Source organism: Equus asinus, chromosome 29, assembly GCF_041296235.1.
Source record: "Equus asinus isolate D_3611 breed Donkey chromosome 29, EquAss-T2T_v2, whole genome shotgun sequence".
NCBI lineage: Eukaryota > Metazoa > Chordata > Mammalia > Perissodactyla > Equidae > Equus > Equus asinus.
In genome coordinates, this window is record NC_091818.1 from 23156125 (window position 1) to 23176059 (window position 19935).

The following is a 19935-nucleotide window of genomic DNA, read 5'->3' on the forward strand; positions in this document are numbered from 1 at the left end:
AAAGTCATAACTGATAGCCCAAAGAAAATGCACTAGATAGTGATTTCAGACTATCATAAGAAATGTAAGCAAAATTAAAGCAGAAGAAACGGCATTCTCTTCTTGGACATATGACATAAGACTGTATAAAAAGAAACAAAAATTCCTGCCATGACACGGTAGAAACTGCCTCTAAATGGCTTGAATCATAAAACTACTGATCATTTATTTTAAAACCACGGCAGGAAAATGGCTTAGGAAACCATATGTTTTGAAAGTTTTTAGAGTTTTCCATTCTGTGTTATTTTAAGAGAATATCTGATTTTGATTTGCCTGTCAATTTGCCTGAATTACAAATGTAAAAGTGAATTATAAACCCTAGGAATGTTTAAAGGGACTCATATACTGTGGGTACTGTCAACATGAATCAGAGAAAGATAAGGGCAGAGGAAGACAGAGAAAGAGAGACTATATTGGACAGTTGCCAAAATCGTGCTGCAGTCACCTGCAAAGGCAGCAAGCTGTGCTTAGAGGATGTGAGATTCATGCTACCTAACTTGATACTGAAAGTTGCCTCTTTCCAAAGGGAATTGAAGCAGTTGCTGACAAAGGACGTAGCCAAGAAAGCCAGTGAGATAGAACTAAAAAAAAAAAAAAAAAAATCAAAAGTGGGAAAAAAGGAAGTAAACATCCACTTGGTTTAATTCTACTGTTTCCAAACCAGGACACTCTGCCATGTTAACTTTCTGAATCTCTGCTTTTAGATGGGAGACCACCACATCCCGGAGAGTCACCTTGAACCAGATTAAAAGTCTTCATAACATATTTAGCAGTGATTGTGGTTCGGCTCCAGAAACAGATATTTTCCTTTATCCTAAGCTGTATGTTTGAATGTCCCATAAACACTGAGTATGTTTAGGTTTGGAATATACAGTTTTAACTAAATGAATTATATTTGTCAGTAGATGCTAACTGCAAGACTGGTTTCATTTTAATGTCACTAAACATTGCTCTACCAAGCAAGAGAAAGGAGTTACAACATTGCGTCTATTGAGTGGAACTTAGAAGTAAACAAAACAATTAAAAATGATTCCCTGCTTCTAAGATGGTAACCTCTGGGGGCAGGAAATTGGTAGGAAGAAGATCAGCTCTTCTGATGACAAAAAGCAGGGAAACGAGCTACAGAAGAGGTCCAGCTCCTGGTCAGAAGCAGGAGCGACTTGCTTGGTATACAACATCCTTCCAGTTTGGAGGATGCTCTGAGATCCAATTACCTTATCCTGTTTTCCTCTAACCAGGCAACCAACAGACCCTGACCACAGCCCAAAGGAGCATCTACCACTAGCAACATTCACCTTATGACCAAGGATTGGAGAAAAGGGAGGAAGCTAGTTTTTCTTTATTCACTGTACCCCCAAATAACTTGGCTTCTGCTTTAAGAACCAGGATATCCCCTGGTTAAATCAACTTGTCTCCACAGGTACAAGCTGTGGGTGAGGGCAGTGTTAGGGAGAGACTAGGGAGGGAAAGTGATGCAGTAGAAGGGGAGGAGCCAGATTTGAATCTGAATTTTGGCGGGCGGAAGTGAGGAAGATGCACCCGGAAGTAGCCACACCCAGGAAAGGACTGGGGTCAGAGCAGAGTTAGGGTTACACTAATCAGTATCGTGTCAACCAGAGCAGCAAACATCCTATTTTTATTCCTGATGCAGTGAACCTAGGATTTGTATTTGCTGAAACACGCAGGGGAGGACAAGTTTTTGGTCCTTTGAGCCAGAATGAGAGCAAAAGACCCAAGTGGTCACCTATGATGCTTGGGACATCAGAATTAGAGCATAAGAATGGGGTTATATTTGGAACAGGGTGGTGTGTGGAATCTCCTGGAGTGTCTGCCATAGCTTGCATGTCTGCAATCTCTGGGTGGTGGTCATATGTCACCTGGAACATGGCTGACACTCATGCCTTCTGAGTCAGGGACTTTCTCTCCCAGGGCTGAATCAATTACAAACACATTTATTTCACTAGTAATAAAAATATTTATTTTATTAGGAAATGTGTTAGGGTCATTTCTGACTCCAGACGTTACAGTTCAGACACCGTTCCCAAGAGGTAGTCAAGGTAAGGTTAACAGCACGGTTTTCAGCATGATAGGATGTCCACCATCCAGACCTCATGACAAGTACGAGGGTGCACACCATTCTACTCTTTACATGAAATATCCACAATAAATTCTATCGGCTTAGTAATCTCTCAATTGTTCAAGTCCTATTCAGTCTCATCATTTTTCTCCCCACTATCTAGCAAAGGATGTTATTAGCCAAGCAAATTCTCCTGTCCTCACACGTCAATCCAGTCACCCCGTCAACCTTTGCTGCTGCTTTTTTTTCCTTTTGTGAGGGGAGAGTAGGGGAATGAGTTGGCTACTTTAAGAACCAGGCATCCATCTCACGAGTATAAAGTTCTTCTCAGGAAAATACTACAGCTAAGAGCAAAGTCTGTCAGCTTCCCCCAAAACCTTCAGAAATCCTATCAAATAAGGGACTCTTTGCTCTATTTAAAAGATATTTAATGCATCAGCAGAGAGAAGGTCTCCAATCATATCCTTTCTGCCTGGAGACCACAGAACCATTGAGTTTCCTGATGGGAGCTACAATTCAGTAGTTATAGAATGGACAGCCTGAGCTGTAAGCCCAAAGTTCCAGGGAGGGTCCATGAATCTATGGAGAGAATGTGTCATTCAGAAATGAAGATGGTCAAGTTGGAGATGCTACTGCTAATTCAAAAAGTTACTCAACTTCAGCTTAAGACTTCCTGTGAGGAAAGAATTTGCCTAAGGATGCATCAACCTTGGTTTGTCATTGACTTTACAGTGTTGCTTCCCTCTTGTCAACATAATTCACAGTATTCTGGCAAAAACTGAGAACTCTTTGGGGAAGTCATAGTAATAATTCCGGCCCCAAGAGGAGTTATTTCTCCTCAGAGGATCCCGAAAACAGCCTGCCAGGTTCCCTATGGCTCCTCAACCGCTCACCCACCTCTCCCTACAACCAGTGAATTCATCTAGACACAGAGTAGCAATGTTTATTCAGAACTCCAGGAGGAACTCTAAATTCCGGGGCTGTAGCCAGAATGGGGGGAATCTCCCCATCAAATCCAAATTCCTCTTAGATATGGGGAAAGGTCACACCGGAAATTTCTAAAAGTAGAAATGTTTCCTGATAGGCAAAGATTACTCTGGATTTATCTAAACCTCCTCTGAAGGTAGGGCCCTAATTTCGAAGTCAAAAGAAAAGTCATTTATCTGTCATTCTTCTCCAACCTCACCCAGTAGGCAGAGATCACACTTCATTCCCTAGCGTCAAGGTCTGGAGAACATCCTCCCCACAGGCTGCAGCAAGGACACCCAAGGAAGAGCCGAAGGCTTTCTAAGAGAAAGCAAGACAGCAGTACTCAGTAGTAAGGTCTGGTAGTTTCAGATTTGGAGAAAATGCACTGAACAGCAAACTTTTCCCTATGTCAAGAACAGGTACATCTTTGCAAATATTATTTTATGGCAAGTAAAACAATCAATAGACTAAAGGTTATTGTTGACAGCCTTTCATTTTAGAAGGGAGTCAACTTTGCCTTAAAAACGTGCGACAAAGTGATTAGATTCAATAACTTCACTGCACATAATTTGAATAATTTTTGTGAAGTTTCACTTCTATCAGCATCTCTACATTTTATATCCTGCTGATAAAATTTTCCAAATTTTTAGAGAATTAGGTTTTATTTTTAGTTCAAGCTCTTAGGAGAAATCCGATAACTCAAGGAATCCCAGAAAACTTCTTAAACAGACACAATAACTTTTAAAGCTGCAGGAGTGTCATTTATGAAAACGAAATTAAAATTCAACAGATTACATATGACTTTCCTGAAAGAGTTCATCTAAAAGCTGGCTTCACAGTCACTGTGAAGTATTCTTATATCACAGGATTGAGTCAACACAGCAAACAGGAAACGGCTAAGAGCAGAGTCTGAAAGCTTCTTTAAAAGCCTATTAAACAAGATACTTTGTTAAAAAAAAAATACAACCTCCGGCACAGAGAGAAATCTTTATTACTCAGAGATAAATTTATAGCCTTAAATGGCTTCATTATTAAACAAGAAAAATGAAGAAATAGACAACCCAAGTGTTCCCGTTAAGAAAAAACTCAAAAGAAACTGAATGTCTAAATTAATAAAAATAGAAAAATAAAATTGAAATCAATAAAACAGATAATTAAAAAATATATAGGCTGGGTAAATATATCCAACAACTGTTGTTTTGTTTTTGTTTTTAAGATTGAAAACTCCCTTGTAAACCCAATTAAAGATAAAAGAGAACAAACCCAAAAAATATGTGAATAGAATGGGAAAGCAAACAGCCAGAGATACAGGATAAATAAAAAGCACTATAAGAAAATTTATCAATCAAATCTATGGCATCAGATTTGATGATAGTTTCTTAGCAAAATACAGATAATCCAAAAAGCAAAGAAAAATTTGAATAGATAATTTACATAGAAGAATCAGAAAGGTGATTAAAGATCCAAAAAGGCCCCAGGACCAGAGGCGCACACAGCTGTTTTACGTAATCGTTAAGTTTTAAACACCAGTGTTCTCCATATTCTCTAATGATAAGAATCACCTGTTGTGCTTGTAAAAGGCACAAATGACGAGATCTCTTCCTGGAAATTCTTACAGAGGAGGTCTGGTGAGAACCTAGGTAACTAAGTCCAGGTGCTTTAAATCTTCAGGGAACATTGGGAACTGATTTTAACTCTGATTTAAACTCTTATAGCCCAAAGTAAAAAGATTTTAAAAAGCTCTCTAGCATAACTTTAATACTCAAATCTGATAAGGATATGAAAGAAAACTGAAACAACAAATAAGTCTCATTGATGAATATAGATGAAAAATATCAAAATAAAACACTAGCACACAGGAAACAGAAATTTGACAAAACACAAATGCAGTTTGACTACACTGGATTATTCTAGAAATGTAAGGATATTTAAATATTAAGGTCACCAATGTAATAAGAGATACCAACAAATTGATTTAGAAAAAATTATATCAATAGATGATGAAAAGATATTTGATAAAATTCAGCAGGATTCCTAACAACAATCCTAAGCAAAGCAATAAAAGGAAGTTATTTAATTATGATAAATGCTCTTTATTACAAAGGCCAGATAAGAGCTAAGAAAAGTATGGAAAAGAAGAAAGTGAGAGCAGGACTTGCCTCACTAGGTAGGATGCCTCACTAGAAAAACACAGTATCAAAACACTGTAATCAAGTCAACAGAATACTGGAATAGAAATAGAAACGCAGACTGGTGGATGAAACAGAGATAGCAGGAACAGATTGCATGTTATATAAGGCCTTCATATATGATAAGTCAGCCAGTGGGAAAAGGGTATGGTATCCAGTAACAGTGATGGCACGGCTGCCTCTCCATCTAGAAGAGAATAAAAGTGGTCCCCCATTTGTACTATATAAAAAGTAGATTTCAAATGGATTAAAAACAAATACATTTTTTAAAACTTTCAAGAAAATCTAGGAGACTACGTGTACAACGAGAGACAAGGGAAAACTTTTTAACCAAGACCAAAAAGCCAGATGATAGAAACAAAAAGATAAACTTGTTTGAATACACAAAAATGGAAAACACATTTTTGTATGGTAAAAGATATGATAAAAGTAAGTCATGAACAAGCCATACAACTGGAAATATTTATAACACAGATGATAAGGTCCGCCATATTCAATGAGCACTTACAAATTGACAGAAAGCACAGAAATAATTCAATAAAAAGAAGCAACACAAATAAATACACAATTCACAAAAAAGCAAACCCAAGTAGCCAGCAAACAAATGGAAAGACATTCAAATTCACTATTAGTCAGGGATATGCAAACTTGAAATATTACTTTCACCCATCAGACTAGTGAATATTGCAAAAGCTACAATGCATTTCTGGCAGAGAAGGGGCAAAAAGGGTACTTGTATACATTTCTGGTGGAAATGGGAAGCATTACAGAATTGTTGGAAGGCAATCTTGCAATTCATATTCAAATTTAAAATACGTATACCCTTTGATTCAGCAATCCCACTAGTAGGGACCTATCCCAAAGAAATAAAAGCATCAGTAAACAGAGACATATTTTGACTTTGCTCCTGGTGACAAAGGCCTGGAAACATTAATAGTTGTATGCCCAGTCATGGCTGAATGGCTGAATAAATTATGGTAGTACACACCATGGGACATTATGTTGCCTTTAAGAGAACTAATTTAGTACTACACTAGGCTATTTGAAGGAATTTTCACAAGCTATTGCCGAGTGAGAAAAATCTGACATAGAAAGTATTTGTATATAATCCCATATTAATAAAACAATGACCATCCTTCCAGATATATGTATATATTTGTGTGTGTGTGTGTGTGTGTGTGTGCGTGCTGTCTTCAAGTAGGATTTTATGACAGGGAGGTAAACAGGGGATGTTGGACTGTATATGCTGGGTTGTTAACATCCATGAGCTGGGGGAGGGGAAAGAGAGCAGATGTGGATAGAAGCGGATAAGACAGGGAAGAGTGAGCTGACAAAAAAGACTTTAAAAAAATCACTAGATGACCTGCAACTAAGATATACAGCTGTGTACATGGGGGGTTTGGGGAGATAAAGCAGAAAAAAAAATCACTAGAAATTGACAAGCTGATCTTCAAATTCATACAAATTCCCAAAACAGTCTTGAAAAAAAAGAACAAAGTTGGAGGACTCACACTTTCCAATTTCAAAACTTGTCACAAACCTACCCATAATCAAGACAGTGTGATATTGGCAGAAAGACAGACATATACATAAAGACAATGGAATTGACAGTTCAGAAATAAATCCATACATCTGTGGTCAACTGATTTTCAACAAGGATGCCAAGACCATTCAATGGGGAAAGAATTGCCTTTTCAACAAACGGTAGTCATACAACTGAATACCTACATGCAAAAGAAGCTGGACCCTACCTCACACCAGACAAAAAAGTTAACTCAACTGGAACAAAGACCTGAATGTTAGAGCTAAAACTATTCAACTCTTAGAAGCAAACTGAGGCACAAATCTTTGTGACTTTGTATTAGACAATGGTTTCTTACGTATGACACCAAAATCACAAGCAACAAAAGAAAAAATAGATAAAGTGGATATCATAAAAATGAAAACCTTCTGTGCTTGAAAGGACACCATCAAGAAAGTCGAGAGAAAACAGATGAGAGAAAATTTTTGCAAATCATATATCTGACAAGGGACTTGTATCCACAATGTAAAGAATTCTTACAACACAATAATAAAAGGACAACCCTATTAAAAATAGGCAAAGGAGCTGAATAGACATTTCTTCTAAGAAGATATACAAAAGACCAATAAGTACATGAAAAGAAGTTCAGCATCATAAGCCATTAGGGAAATGCAAATCAAAACCACAATGTAAAATGTTATATATATGTGGGAGACGTGAATATAAGTCAAATAAAAGGATTAAGGAGTTATTTTATAAGGTTGTTTCAGTAATTAAGAGAATGATTCACATAAAAGATTTAGCACAATGCCTGGCATATATTAATCACTAAATAAATGCTAATTCTTACCATTAGTGATGACAAAAGTTACTTCCTGAAGAGGGTCAGATGTCTTGTACTTACCTCCATTGTGAAACCTATGACTTTGAAACACTGCTCAATTAACTCATACTGGGATTTATAGAAACTATTATTCATCATGTCTTGTACTGTTCTGAGGTGGTCATTTTGCAAGTATCTAAAAAAAAACAGAAAAGAAAGCATGGGTGAAAATCTAAAATTCAGTGAAAAGGGAAAGTAGTATTTACAAAAATATGACTTGCTGTCTTACCTAGGAGGCTTATTTTCAGACAATTTGTAATGGGCTAGTTTCTTCTTTTCGGCTAAACCAGCGTAGATGTAGTAAAAAATATGAAAATTCTTTTCTCCACTGAAAAAACAGGACATTTTTAGTAAGGGTTAGTAAGAAAATTTATTAATTGTTAAAGTTACTTGGCAATATAATTATCAGAACAACAACTGTGAGTGCCAATGTGGGCTTCCCAGAATACGGGATTTGGGCTTGCTATGGTTGTTGTTATCATTTTTTTCAGCAACCACTCTTGTTAAATTGCAGACGCTGCTAAGCACTTTAAATGAATCATTCAACGCAAATTTGTGAGTGAATACTGGATGTTGTTCTAGACACTAGAGATGTAGCAGGACCAAACAGCCAAAAATCCCTAACTTCTTGGAGTTTACATGCCAGGGGGAGCAGACCACACGTTTCTCTCATTTTACGTACAAGGAAACTGAGGCTTGGACGGCTACCAATCTCCTCTCAGGTCACAGAGTTGATGGCTAAACTGGATTCAAACCAAAGTGTTTGCCTCCAAAGCCCATATCTTTAACTGCCTTGTGACACTGCATTTGTGGGGCTCAGTTTTCTCACTTGTATGAGGAATTTGTATCTGATGAGTCTCAAGGTCCGTGACTCTGTGGTTCTATGTATAAAAAGCATTTCCCAGGCTCTGGAATAATACAATTAAGGAAATATGGGTCACAACAAGGTGAGTCTCTGCCTCAGGATGGTCAACAACATAATTGCTGGGACCTCAGGGTCTCGCTTCTCCTCTTTCCCTCATCTTTGTTTTGCTCTGGAGAGTCCTTGGGATGATCACATTATTCTCCAGGATCAGGCAAGTTCTCTTCAGAAAAAGAGAAGGAGGGTCTTCCTGTTTTACAGTTTCACAGTCTCCATTGTCCCTCTCCGGCCCTTCTTTGCTTTGATGACTCTGAGGGCCGTTTGGGAGACCCCAGGTTTTGCATCTGACTTGTGGCATTGCCCTCCTCATCCTCCCACTGCACCTTCCTCTTGTTTTGGGTTGGTCCTAATCCTCACTTGATTACTCACTCTATTATCACCAGGCTCACCAGACTGGGGTTGCGGCAGAGAAAGGTTCCTCTCACAGAGGCTAAAGTAATCACAACCCTCAACCCCTAAGGCCTTACTGTTTCCATTTCTTTGTAAATTACTCCTCTTTTGGTTAGCATAAGACTCTCATCCCATCAGAAAACTTTGGATGTACCAGAGGGGCTGGGTCAGGACATACTGAACTGTTGGTGCACATGCGCTCCTCTCTGCCACTGATTAGTCAGGGTTCTCCAGAGAAACAGAACCAATGGGGTGCGTGGGTGTGTGTGTGTGTAGACAGAGAGAGAGACTGATTAAGAAATTGGATCATGAAATTGTGGAAGCTTGTAAGTCCCAAAATCTTCAGAATCAGCTGGCAGGCTAGAGACCCAGGGAAGAGCTGCAGTTTGAGTCTAACTGTAGTCTTGCTGGTAAAATTCCTTCCTGCCTAGAGGAGGTTAGTCACCTCCAGCCTTCCAAATGAGAGAAGGGAAACAGTCAACTTTGGCCCACTCTAGCCATCCTGTCCCTCCTAAGTGGGGAGAAAAGAACTGAGGAACACTTGTGACGCTCTCAGTCCGGAGGCGCAGGCTCATTAAAAGACTGAGACTGATCATAGGGCTATAGAACCTTCCCCTCCCCCACACCTCACCACCACATTACTAAAGGCCCATTTACAGCAGTTCCTTTTACCCAGGACCTCGTGTTTGGCATCAAGAAAAAATTACAAGGCATATTAAAAGGCAAAAGTTACAATTTGAAGAGACAGAGTAAGCATCAGAACTAGACATGGCAGGGATATTGGAATGATCAGACTTGGAATTTAAAAGTGATTAATATGCTAAGGACACTAATGGATAAAGTAGACAGCATGCAAGAACAGATGGGAAATGCAAGCAGAGAGATGGAAATCCTAGGACAGAACCAAAAAGAAATGCTTGAGATTAAAAACTCTGTAACAGCAATGGAGAAGGCTTTTGATGGGCTTATTAGCAGACTGGATGCCACTGAGGAAAGAATCTCTGAGCTTGAGGATATATTAATAGAAACCCACAAAACTGAAAAAGCAAAGAGAACAAAGACTGAAAAACACAGAACAGAATATCCAAGAACTGTGTGACAACTACAAAAAGCATAAATAGACATAATTGGAAGGCAAGGAGAAAAAGAGAGAAAGGAACAAAAGAAATATTTGATACATTAATGACAGAATTTCCCCAAATCAATGTCAGACAAAAAACCACAGCTCCAAGAAGCTCAGAGAACACCAAGGAGGATAAATGCTGAAAAAAAAATATACCCAGGCATATCATTTTCAAACTACAGAAAATCAAAAGTAAAGAAAAAGTATGGAAAGAAACCAGAAGCAAAAAACATCTTACATATAGAGGAACAAAGATAAGAATTCCATCAGACTCCTCCTCAGAAACCATGCAAGCAAGAAGAAAGTAGAGTGAAATCTTTAAAATGTTGAGAGAAAAAGACCACCAACCTAAAACTCTATACTCCACAAAGTTATTCTTCAGAAGTGAAGGAGAAATAAGGACTTTCTCAGACAAAGAAAAATCGAGGGAATTTGTTGCCAGTAAACCTGGCTTGGAAGAAATGCTAGAAGTTCTTTAGAGAGAAGAAAAATAACATAGGTCAGAAACTTGGAACTACATAAAGAAAGGGAGGGCATCAAAGAAGGAATGAGTGAGGATAAAACAAAAACTTTTATTTTTCTTATTCTTAATTGATCTAACAGATAACAGTTTGTCCAAAATAATAACAGCAACAAAGTATTCAATTATGTTTATATATAATATATATGCTGATGTATATTATATTAGTGAAATCAGTGATGGCAATGATACAAGGACTGGAGAGAGGAAATAGGATTATTTTGTTATTAAAGGTGCTCACTATCTGTGAAGTACTATCGTGTTATTTGAATGTGGACTTGGATTAGTTGTAAATATATATTGAAAACTCTAGGGGAACCACTAAAGAAGTATAACTGATATGCTAAGAGAGGAGAGAAAATGGAATCACATAAAATGGTCAATTAAAACCACAAAAAGCAGAAAAAGAGTGAAAGACAAAAACAGGAACAAAGAACAAGGGTAACAATTAGAAGACAGTAACAAAACAAATACGATAGATATTCATCCAACTATATCAGTAATCACTCTGAACATCAATGGTCTAAATACACAAATTAAGACAGAGATTGCCAGAGGGAACAGAAACAAGACCTAACCATATGTTGTCTACAAGCAACACACTTTAAATATAAGGACACATATTGAGGCTGGCCCCATGGAATAGTAATTAAGTTTGGCATGCTCCACTTCGGCAGCCCAGGGTCACAGGTTCAGATCCTGGGCACAGACCTACACCACCAGTCAGCCACGCTCTGGTGGTGACCCACATATAAAGTGGAGGAAGACTGGCAGAGATGTTACTTCAGGGCTAGTCTTCCTCAGCAAAAAAGAAAAAGAAAAAAAAGAATAAATATAAAGACATATATAGATTAAAAGTAAATAGATGGAGAAAAATATACCATACTAACATTAATCAAAAGAAAGCAGGATAACTATATTAATTTCCGAGAGAGAAGAATTCAAAGCAAGGAAGGGATTAAGAAGGGCATTACATAAGATAAAGGGTTCAATTCTCCAAGAGACATATTAATCCTTAATGTGTATGGGCCTAAAAGCAGAGCATCAAATTATGTGAGGTAAAAACTGATGGAATTGCAGAGAGAAACAGATGAATCCACCATTATAGTTGGAAGGTTTAACACCCATCTATCTGCTGGACAGATCCAGCAGGCAGACAACCAGTAAGGACACAGTTGAATGCAACAACATCATCAATCAACTGGATATAATGAACATCTATAGACTACTTCATCCAACAACTGCAGAGTTCACATTCTTCTCAAGCACACATGAAACATTCACCAAGACAGACCACATCCTAGCCCATAAAACACACTTTAACAAATTTAAAATAATAAATATCATAAAATATCTGCTCTTAGCCCACATGGAATTAACTAGCAATCAATAACAAAAATATAACTGGAAAGTTTCAAAATATGTGGACATTAATGCACTTCTAAATAACACATGGATCAAAGAAGAAATCACAAGAGAAATTAAAAAATATTTTGAACTAGATATGAATATAAACACAACATCAAAATTTGTGGGATGCAGTGAAAGGACTGTTTAGAGGCAAATTTATAGCATTGAACACATACATTAGAAAAGAAGAAAGATCTAAAACAATCAAAGTTTTCAATTTAGGAAACATAAAATGAAGAGCAAATTAAATGCAAATTAAGCAGAAGAAAAGAAATAATAAGAAATAGAACAGAAATAAATGAAATTGAAAACCAGAACTGAATAGAGAAAAATCAATAAACCAAAAGCTGGTTTTTTGAGAAGATCAATAAAATCAATAAACCTCTAGCCAGGCTAAGAAAAAAGAGAGAGGACAAAATTACTAATATCAGAAATAAAAGAGGGGATATCACTACATTTCTCACAGAAATTAAAAGGATACTACAGGAATAGTATGATCAATTCAATGCCCCAAAATTTGATAACCTAGATGAAATGGACCAATTCCTAGAAAGACATAATTTGCTAAAACTCACACAAGAAGAAATAGACAATCTGAATAGGTTCAAATCTATTAAAGAAATTGAATCAATAATTAATAACCTTCTAAAATAGAAAGCTCCAGGCCCAGTTGGGTTCACTAGTGAATTATACCAATCATTTGATGTAGAATTTATACCAATTCTCTACAATCTCTTTGAGAAGATAGAAGCAAAGGGACTATTTCTTAACTCATTCTATGAGACCAGCATTAAACTAATATCAAAACCAGACAAAGATATTATAAGAAAACTATAGACAAATATCTCTCATGAACATAGATGAAAAAAGCCTCAACAAAATATTAGCAAATTGAATCCAACAATGTATAAAAAGAATTACACACCATGACCAAGTGGGATATATCCCAAGTATGCAAGTAAACATTCGAAAATCAATTCACATAATCCATCACATCAACAGGATAAAGAAGAAAAATCACATGATTGTATCAATGGATGCATAACAAGCATTTGACAAAACCCAACAGCCATTCATGACAAAAACTCTCAGTAAACTAGGAATAGAGGGGAACTTCCTCAACTTGGTAAAAAATATCTACAAAAAAACCCCTACAGGTAACATCATACTTAATGGTGAGAAATGGAAAGCTTTCCCACTAAAGTCAAGAACAAGGCAAGGATCTCCACTCTTACTACTCCTTTTCACCATCTTACTGGAAGTCCTAGCCAATGCAAGAAGACAAGAAAAGAACTTGAAAGGTATACAGATTGGGAGGGAAGAAATAAAACTGTCTTTGTTTGTAGATAACATGATTATCTATGCAGAAAATGCAAAAGAACTGACAAAAAACCTCCTGGAACAAATAAGCAATTACAGAAAGTTTGCAGGATACAGGTTAATATACAAAAGTCAATCACCTTCCTATATTCCAACAATGAATAAGGGGAATTTGAAATTAGGAACACAATACCATTTACATTAGCATCCCCAAAATGAAAGCGTTATAAATCTAACAAATTATATACAAGATCTATGTGAGGAAAATTACAAAACTCTGATGGAATAAATCAAAGAAGAACTAAGTAAATGGAGAGATATTCCACGTTCATGGCTAGGAAGACTCAATAATGTTAAGACGTCAGTTCTTCCCAACTTTATCTATAGAGTCAATGCAATCCCAATCAAAAGCCCAGCAAGCAATTTTGTGGATATTGACAAACAGATTCTAAAGTGTATATGGAGAACAAAAGACGCCAAATAGCCAACACAATATGGAAGGAGAAGAAAAAAGTTGGAGGACCGACAATGCCTGACTTTAAGACTTCCTATAAATGTACTGTAATCAAGACAGTGCAGTACTGGCAAAAGAACAGACAAATAGGGGCTTGCCTGGTGGCATAGCGGTTAAGTTCACATGCTCTGCTTCAGCAGCCTGGTGTTTGCAGGTTCAGATCCTGGGTGTGGACCTAGCACCACTCATCAAGGCATGCTGTGGTGGCATCCCACATAAAATAGAGGAAAACTGGCACAGATGTTGGCTCAATGACAATCTTCCTCAAGCAAAAAGAGGCAGACTGGCGACAGATGTTAGCTCAGGGCCAATCTTCCTCACACACACACACAAAGACCCAAAAGAATAGACAAATACATCTATAGAACAGATAGAGAGCCCAGAAATAGACTCTCATAAATATAGTTAGCCAATCTTTGACAAAGGAGCAAAGGAAATACAGTGATGCAAAGATAGTCTTTTCAACAAATGGTGCCGAACAACTGGACATCCTCACGCAGAAAAAGAAAAGAATCCAAACACAGACCACACCTTTCACAAAAGTTAACTCAAAATGGGCCACAGACCCAATGTGCAAAACACTAAACTATAAAATTCCTAGAATATAAAATAGGAGAAAACCTGGATGATGATGGGTATGATGATGACTTTTTAGATACAACACCAAAGGCACAATCCATGAAAGAAATAATTGATAAACTGGACTTCATTAAAATTAAAAACTTCTGCTCTGCCAGAGACAATTTCAAGAGAATGAGAAGACAAGCCACAGACTGGGAGAAAATATTTGCAAAAGACACATCTGATAAAGGATTGTTATTGAAAATATACAAAGAACTCTTAAAATTCAACAATAAGAAAACAAACAACTCAAATAAAAAATGGGCCCAAAGCCTCAACAAACACCTCACCAAAGAGATACAGATGGCAAATAAGCATAAGAAAAGATGCTCCACATCTTATGCCATCAGGGAAATGCAAATTAAAACCACAATGAGATGTCACTACCCATCTATTAGAATGGTCAAAATCCAGAACACTGACAACACCAAATGCTGACGAGGACGTGGAGCAACAGGAACTCTCACTCATCACTGATGGGAATGCAAACTGGTATAGCCACTTGGGAAGACATCTTGGCAGTTTCTTACAAAACTAAACATATGATCCAGCAACTGAGATCATTTGTATTCACCCAAAGGAACTGAAAACTTATATCCACACAAAAATTTGCACACAGATGTTTTCAGGAGCTTTATTCATAATTGCCCAAACTTGAAGCAACCTAGATGTTCTTCAGCAACTGAATGGATAAATAAACTGTGACACATCCAGACAATGGAATATTATTCAGTGCTAAAAAGAAAGCAGCTATCAAGCCATGAAAAGGCACGGAGAAACCTTAAATGCATATTACTAAGTGAAGAAAGCCAATTGAAAAGGCTGACTACTGTATGATTCCAACTATATGACATTCTGGAAGAGGTAAAACTATGGAGACAGTAAAAATATCAGTGGTTGTCAGGGGCTGGGGGAGGGAAGGAAGAGTAGTCAGAGCAGAGAGGATCTTTAGGGCAGTGAAAATACTCTGTATAATAATGTGACAGTTGATACATGTCATATATTTGTCCAAACTCAAAGAAAGTACACCAGCAAGAGTCAATGTAAACTATGGACTTTGGGTGACAATGATATGTCAATGTTGGTCCATCAATTGTAACAAATGTAACACTCTGGTGTGGGATGTTGATAATGGGGGGAGGCTACACACGTGTAGGGTAGCAGTACGTATATCTGTGCCTTCTTCTCAATTTTGCTGTGAACCTAAAACTCGTGTAAAAAATACTCTTAAAAAAACTTCCCTAGATCTTCTCCTCGTGTATATTATGCAGTATAATCTCAGCTGAGATAGAAAATTTACCTTTGCTTTCCTTAGAAATCATTTATTCTTTCAGTACACAGAAGTTTTCCTCAGAAACAAAGGTGAACATATCCACGTATATTTAATTTCCAGTGATGCAGTTAAAGATGTTTGGGGTTTTAGGGTATCCCTGTCTTTATCGTACAATCTCTAGCTTTGTTTCAAGGTTCTGCCAAAAACCATTACAAGAGTAAATTTTACAGAAGCTCATTAAGGGTTCCAACACACAATTCATGTAGATTTAAAAGAACATGGTTAAAGGTTTGGTATTTGTGCCACATCCATAACTATTTAAGACAAACTATTTAGTCTTTCCTGAAAGTTAACAAACAAAAAACTTAATATGAAAGTGTACAGCTTGATAAAGGGATTAATGTGGATTTCTGTTCTTCCTTGTTAGTATTTCAAAAAGAAGGAATAAATTTTGAAAGAGAAAAATAACAGCACTCTTGATTAGCATGCATCCTGGGTTGAGTCTATCCCCTGAGTCTGGGAGGGCATGATATCACCCCGCCTTGGAGGAGAGTCCAAATGTCCAGGAAATCCAAATCTTTCAAGCGTCTAGGTCAGAGGGAACAAGAGCTTGAGAGAAAATAGGAGCAGAAGAAGGGACAGCAGAGGAGAGGTGTAAATGTTATTCTAGAGACCAACTCAGAAATATTTAGACGTGGAGAGTGAAGAGAGGGTCAGAGGTTCCATATAAATGGAGGAGGGCGGTTCCCTTCCCCATAAAAGGGACCATGGGAAAAGAAAAAGGTTTAGGACAATGCACATTCAGTTGAATTCGATATGGAGGCAGGATATCCAGGTAGTTGGAAACGAAAAACGTGAACTCAGGAGATGAACATCTCTAAGTACATCTTTAGGTGTTAATCAGGTGGAGGTATCTGTTGAGGCCATGATACCAGAAGAAATTGCTAGTGAGAAAAGAGAAACATTTCAAGGGCAAATCTTTGGTAAATAAACATTTCTGGAATGCATGGATGAATCTAAGTTAGAGAAGAAAATCTCAGAGAGGTAGGAGAGGAACCAGGAGAATCCAGTGGTGGAAGCAGACAGGTGAGCATTTCAAGAAAGAGTGTCTACAGGCTCAGATGCTGAATTGAGGACGGCACATCCTTTAGAATGGCTGCACTCACACTTTCCACACCCCCAGCTGTTACCTGTTGCAGTTACCAGTAACAACGCATTGAACCCTAACATTGTACATGAGCGAGGTTAGAACAAAACCAAAAGTTTAGTTCTTGTCTTTTCTCATCAGAAAATAATAGAACTCTGAGACTGGCACAGCATATAATTTAGTGTGCTTTGTTCTAATGAAATCACATTGATTGCTCTGTGTGTCACACCTTTAATGCTTAAATGATGCAGTGTACAATTAGAGAATGACTCATAAATGGAGACATGTAAAATTGTTGGTTTTCCATTCAATTATCAGTTTACATTTACTGAGAACTGTAATTTGACAGGATCTGGAGATGCTATAGGAAATATACTGACCTTCAGTGGATAAACAATAGGAGAGTTAAAGAAACAGGAAAAAAATACATCGCCAAAAATTACCCATCTCATGTGCTGTCCTAACTACATCAAAGCTGTACTTGAGCAGACAGAGCACGAGAGCATCCCACACATGCTCCTATGACCAGAGGCTCCCAGGTCAGAATGGCCTGGGGATAAACGCAGGCTCTCAGCAAGTAACCAAACGGTACTTCTCTGACTCTGGCCCCACCCCTAATTGTGGATCTTTGAATACTTCCTCAGAGTCTCACTCCGCCATTTACAGGAAGGTTTCAGGGCTGTCTTCTGTGTGTTCACCTGCCCTGGCCCCTGGGATCACCTAAGCAGCCCAGATCTCTAACGCCCTCAAAACTGTGGCAAAGTCCTCGCAAGGGTGCGGCTTACCTCATCTGTGAAACCTTCGAATCTTCAACAAAGGGGCCAGCAATAAGGCTTGGAAAGCCAACAATGCAGCTTTGCATTCATAAGGCCCCATAGGATATTCATGAAACAGTGCTTTTAATTTTTCATTTTTAATTACAGCTCCCCCCACTACAGCTCCCTCCTCCAAGACATGCAGTGTCCTGGGTCCCTCTCGCTTGCCACGGACCTGGTCCCGCTTAGCGGATTAACTCACTGCCTACTTTCCTGAGAGATTAGAAACCAACAGGTGATCACCAAGCTTTGTATCAAAGCATCCGTGGCTCTCAGGAGACCATGAGCTGATTTACTGCAGGACTCCCATCTCACTCAGCTTTCTCCCTCCTGTGCCTAGTACAGTTCCTGGCACACAGTAGGTGCTCAATAAATATTTACTAAATGGATGAATGAATGGTGGACTTTGGACTCAGACAGAGAGACACGGGTTCAAACCCCAACTCAGTCAATTATTAGTTTTTTGACCTTAGGCAATTTATCACAATACTCTTAGTCTCAGTTTCCTCATGTAAAAAATAGACAATAATATCCTGTCATATCACTGTAAAAATCAAAAGAGATACTGGATATAAAATGCTCAGCACAGTGCCTGACATAGAGTAATTGCTCCATAAATAATATTTTCCCTTCCTCCACAGGCAAGAGCACGACTTCGGCCACTTTGTTGACGTCTCCTGCAGCGTCTCGTAAAGTGTTGGGCATGGGAGAGAAATGCAATCAACGCTTGCTGACCTAAACTGTAGCAACAGGAGAAAAGTGCCTGAAACAGCTACAATTTACATTTATGAGAATTATCTAGCATTGACTTCAACAAGCTCATTTTCTTCTTGAAACTAAGTAGCCTCTTTTAAAAATTTGTCCTCCAAAATCATCTACATTTAGAAGAGGATTTAAGTTACAACTTACATGATAGTACCATCATTAGAAATATAAAAATAAATGTGGTCAGAGATTGGGGTGGCATGACATGGGCAGAGGCAAAAAGAGAAGGGTAAGTTCATTTAAGAAAAATAATGGTCCGCTCTGGTTCTTCTCTGCCACCTCAGATCCATTCCCCACTCTTCTTTGCCTTGCTCTGTGACCCCAAAGGCTAACCTCTGCAGACTGTGATACCTGGGCTCCCTTGCTCTGGCTTCCAGTGAGGTTCAGCCAATAGGAAGCACAGGTAGGACACTGGAAGGAGGGAGAAGAAAGAGGTTGGAGTACTTGTCCCCTCTCTCCCCCTCACAGCGGTGTGCTCCTTTATGGAAACAGCTCCTGACGGACAGCCCCTCCTCCAGGCCTAGGGGTGTCAAGGGTTTCTCACTGCTGTCCCTCTGTGGGTATCTCATCACTTCTTCTTGGTTCTTCAATGCCCACTCCATCTCTACAAACAGTCTTCTCAGTCAAACCCTTTGAACTTGTTCTTTCCTTTCAGGATCCAGACTGATACAGTGTATTTACACGTATAATAAAAAATGTACCTACTAAGAATTCTTCTCTTACATTTCTGATATTTCATTCGCACAAATCACAAAAAGCTTCTCTAGAATCTAAAAATATAATTGAAATCAGTTTTGTGTAGGAAAATGTATTCTCGCCTATTTCAGAAATAGCACTAATTTATCCTGTTAGTACCTCCATGATGGGATTAGGTTTTCTATCTGTTATCATATCTTCTACTGGACATAACCCATATGAGACGTAAGACAGGGCTGAGGGATCTCTTTTTTCCAATAGTAAGTGCCTGCACGTAGTAGGTGATCAATAAAATTTTGTTGAATTTGTGTTGAGTGAGTAAGAAATTTCACTATTAAAACAGAAGCATTATGTTATATATAAACTTATATATATATAAGATATATATAAACTTTGCTTATGTTTCCCAGAAAATAGGAGATATTTGATGTTAACTTACATGGCTTGGTGGATAACTCGGGATTTCTCCAGAAGGTATTCAGAAATCTGTGCTCCTACTACAGCTCCAGAAGAGGTAAATTTCATTTCTAAATATTTTCCAAATCGGCTGGAATTGTCATTTATGACAGTGCAGGCATTGCCAAAGGCTTCCACCAAATTGTTCACTTGTAAAATCTTCTCTTGCAGGGTTCTATTATTAGCCTAGAGAAAATGTCAAGATATTAAAAAAATGAAAAAATTAATTTTACACACAATAAAATGTCTCTTCTTTGATAAGCACTTCATATAGATGACACATA

General features: G+C 38.0%; 1 protein-coding gene across 20 annotated transcripts in view; it reads right to left on the reverse strand.

Annotated features, from left to right (window-relative positions):
• MYO3A (myosin IIIA) overlaps positions 1-19935 on the reverse strand; it is a 217976-nt gene that overhangs the window by 98590 nt on the left and 99451 nt on the right. For all 20 annotated transcript variants that reach the window (XR_011499336.1, XR_011499334.1, XR_011499333.1 and 17 more), the window contains 3 exons: positions 19635-19837; positions 7909-8007; positions 7701-7815 (listed from right to left, as the gene is read on the reverse strand). Coding sequence is in view for 16 of the 20 variants with exons in the window: in XM_070501364.1 (XP_070357465.1) it covers positions 7701-7815; positions 7909-8007; positions 19635-19837 (417 nt within the window). In the remaining 4 variants the exon portion in view is untranslated. The remainder of the gene's footprint in view (positions 1-7700; positions 7816-7908; positions 8008-19634; positions 19838-19935) is intronic.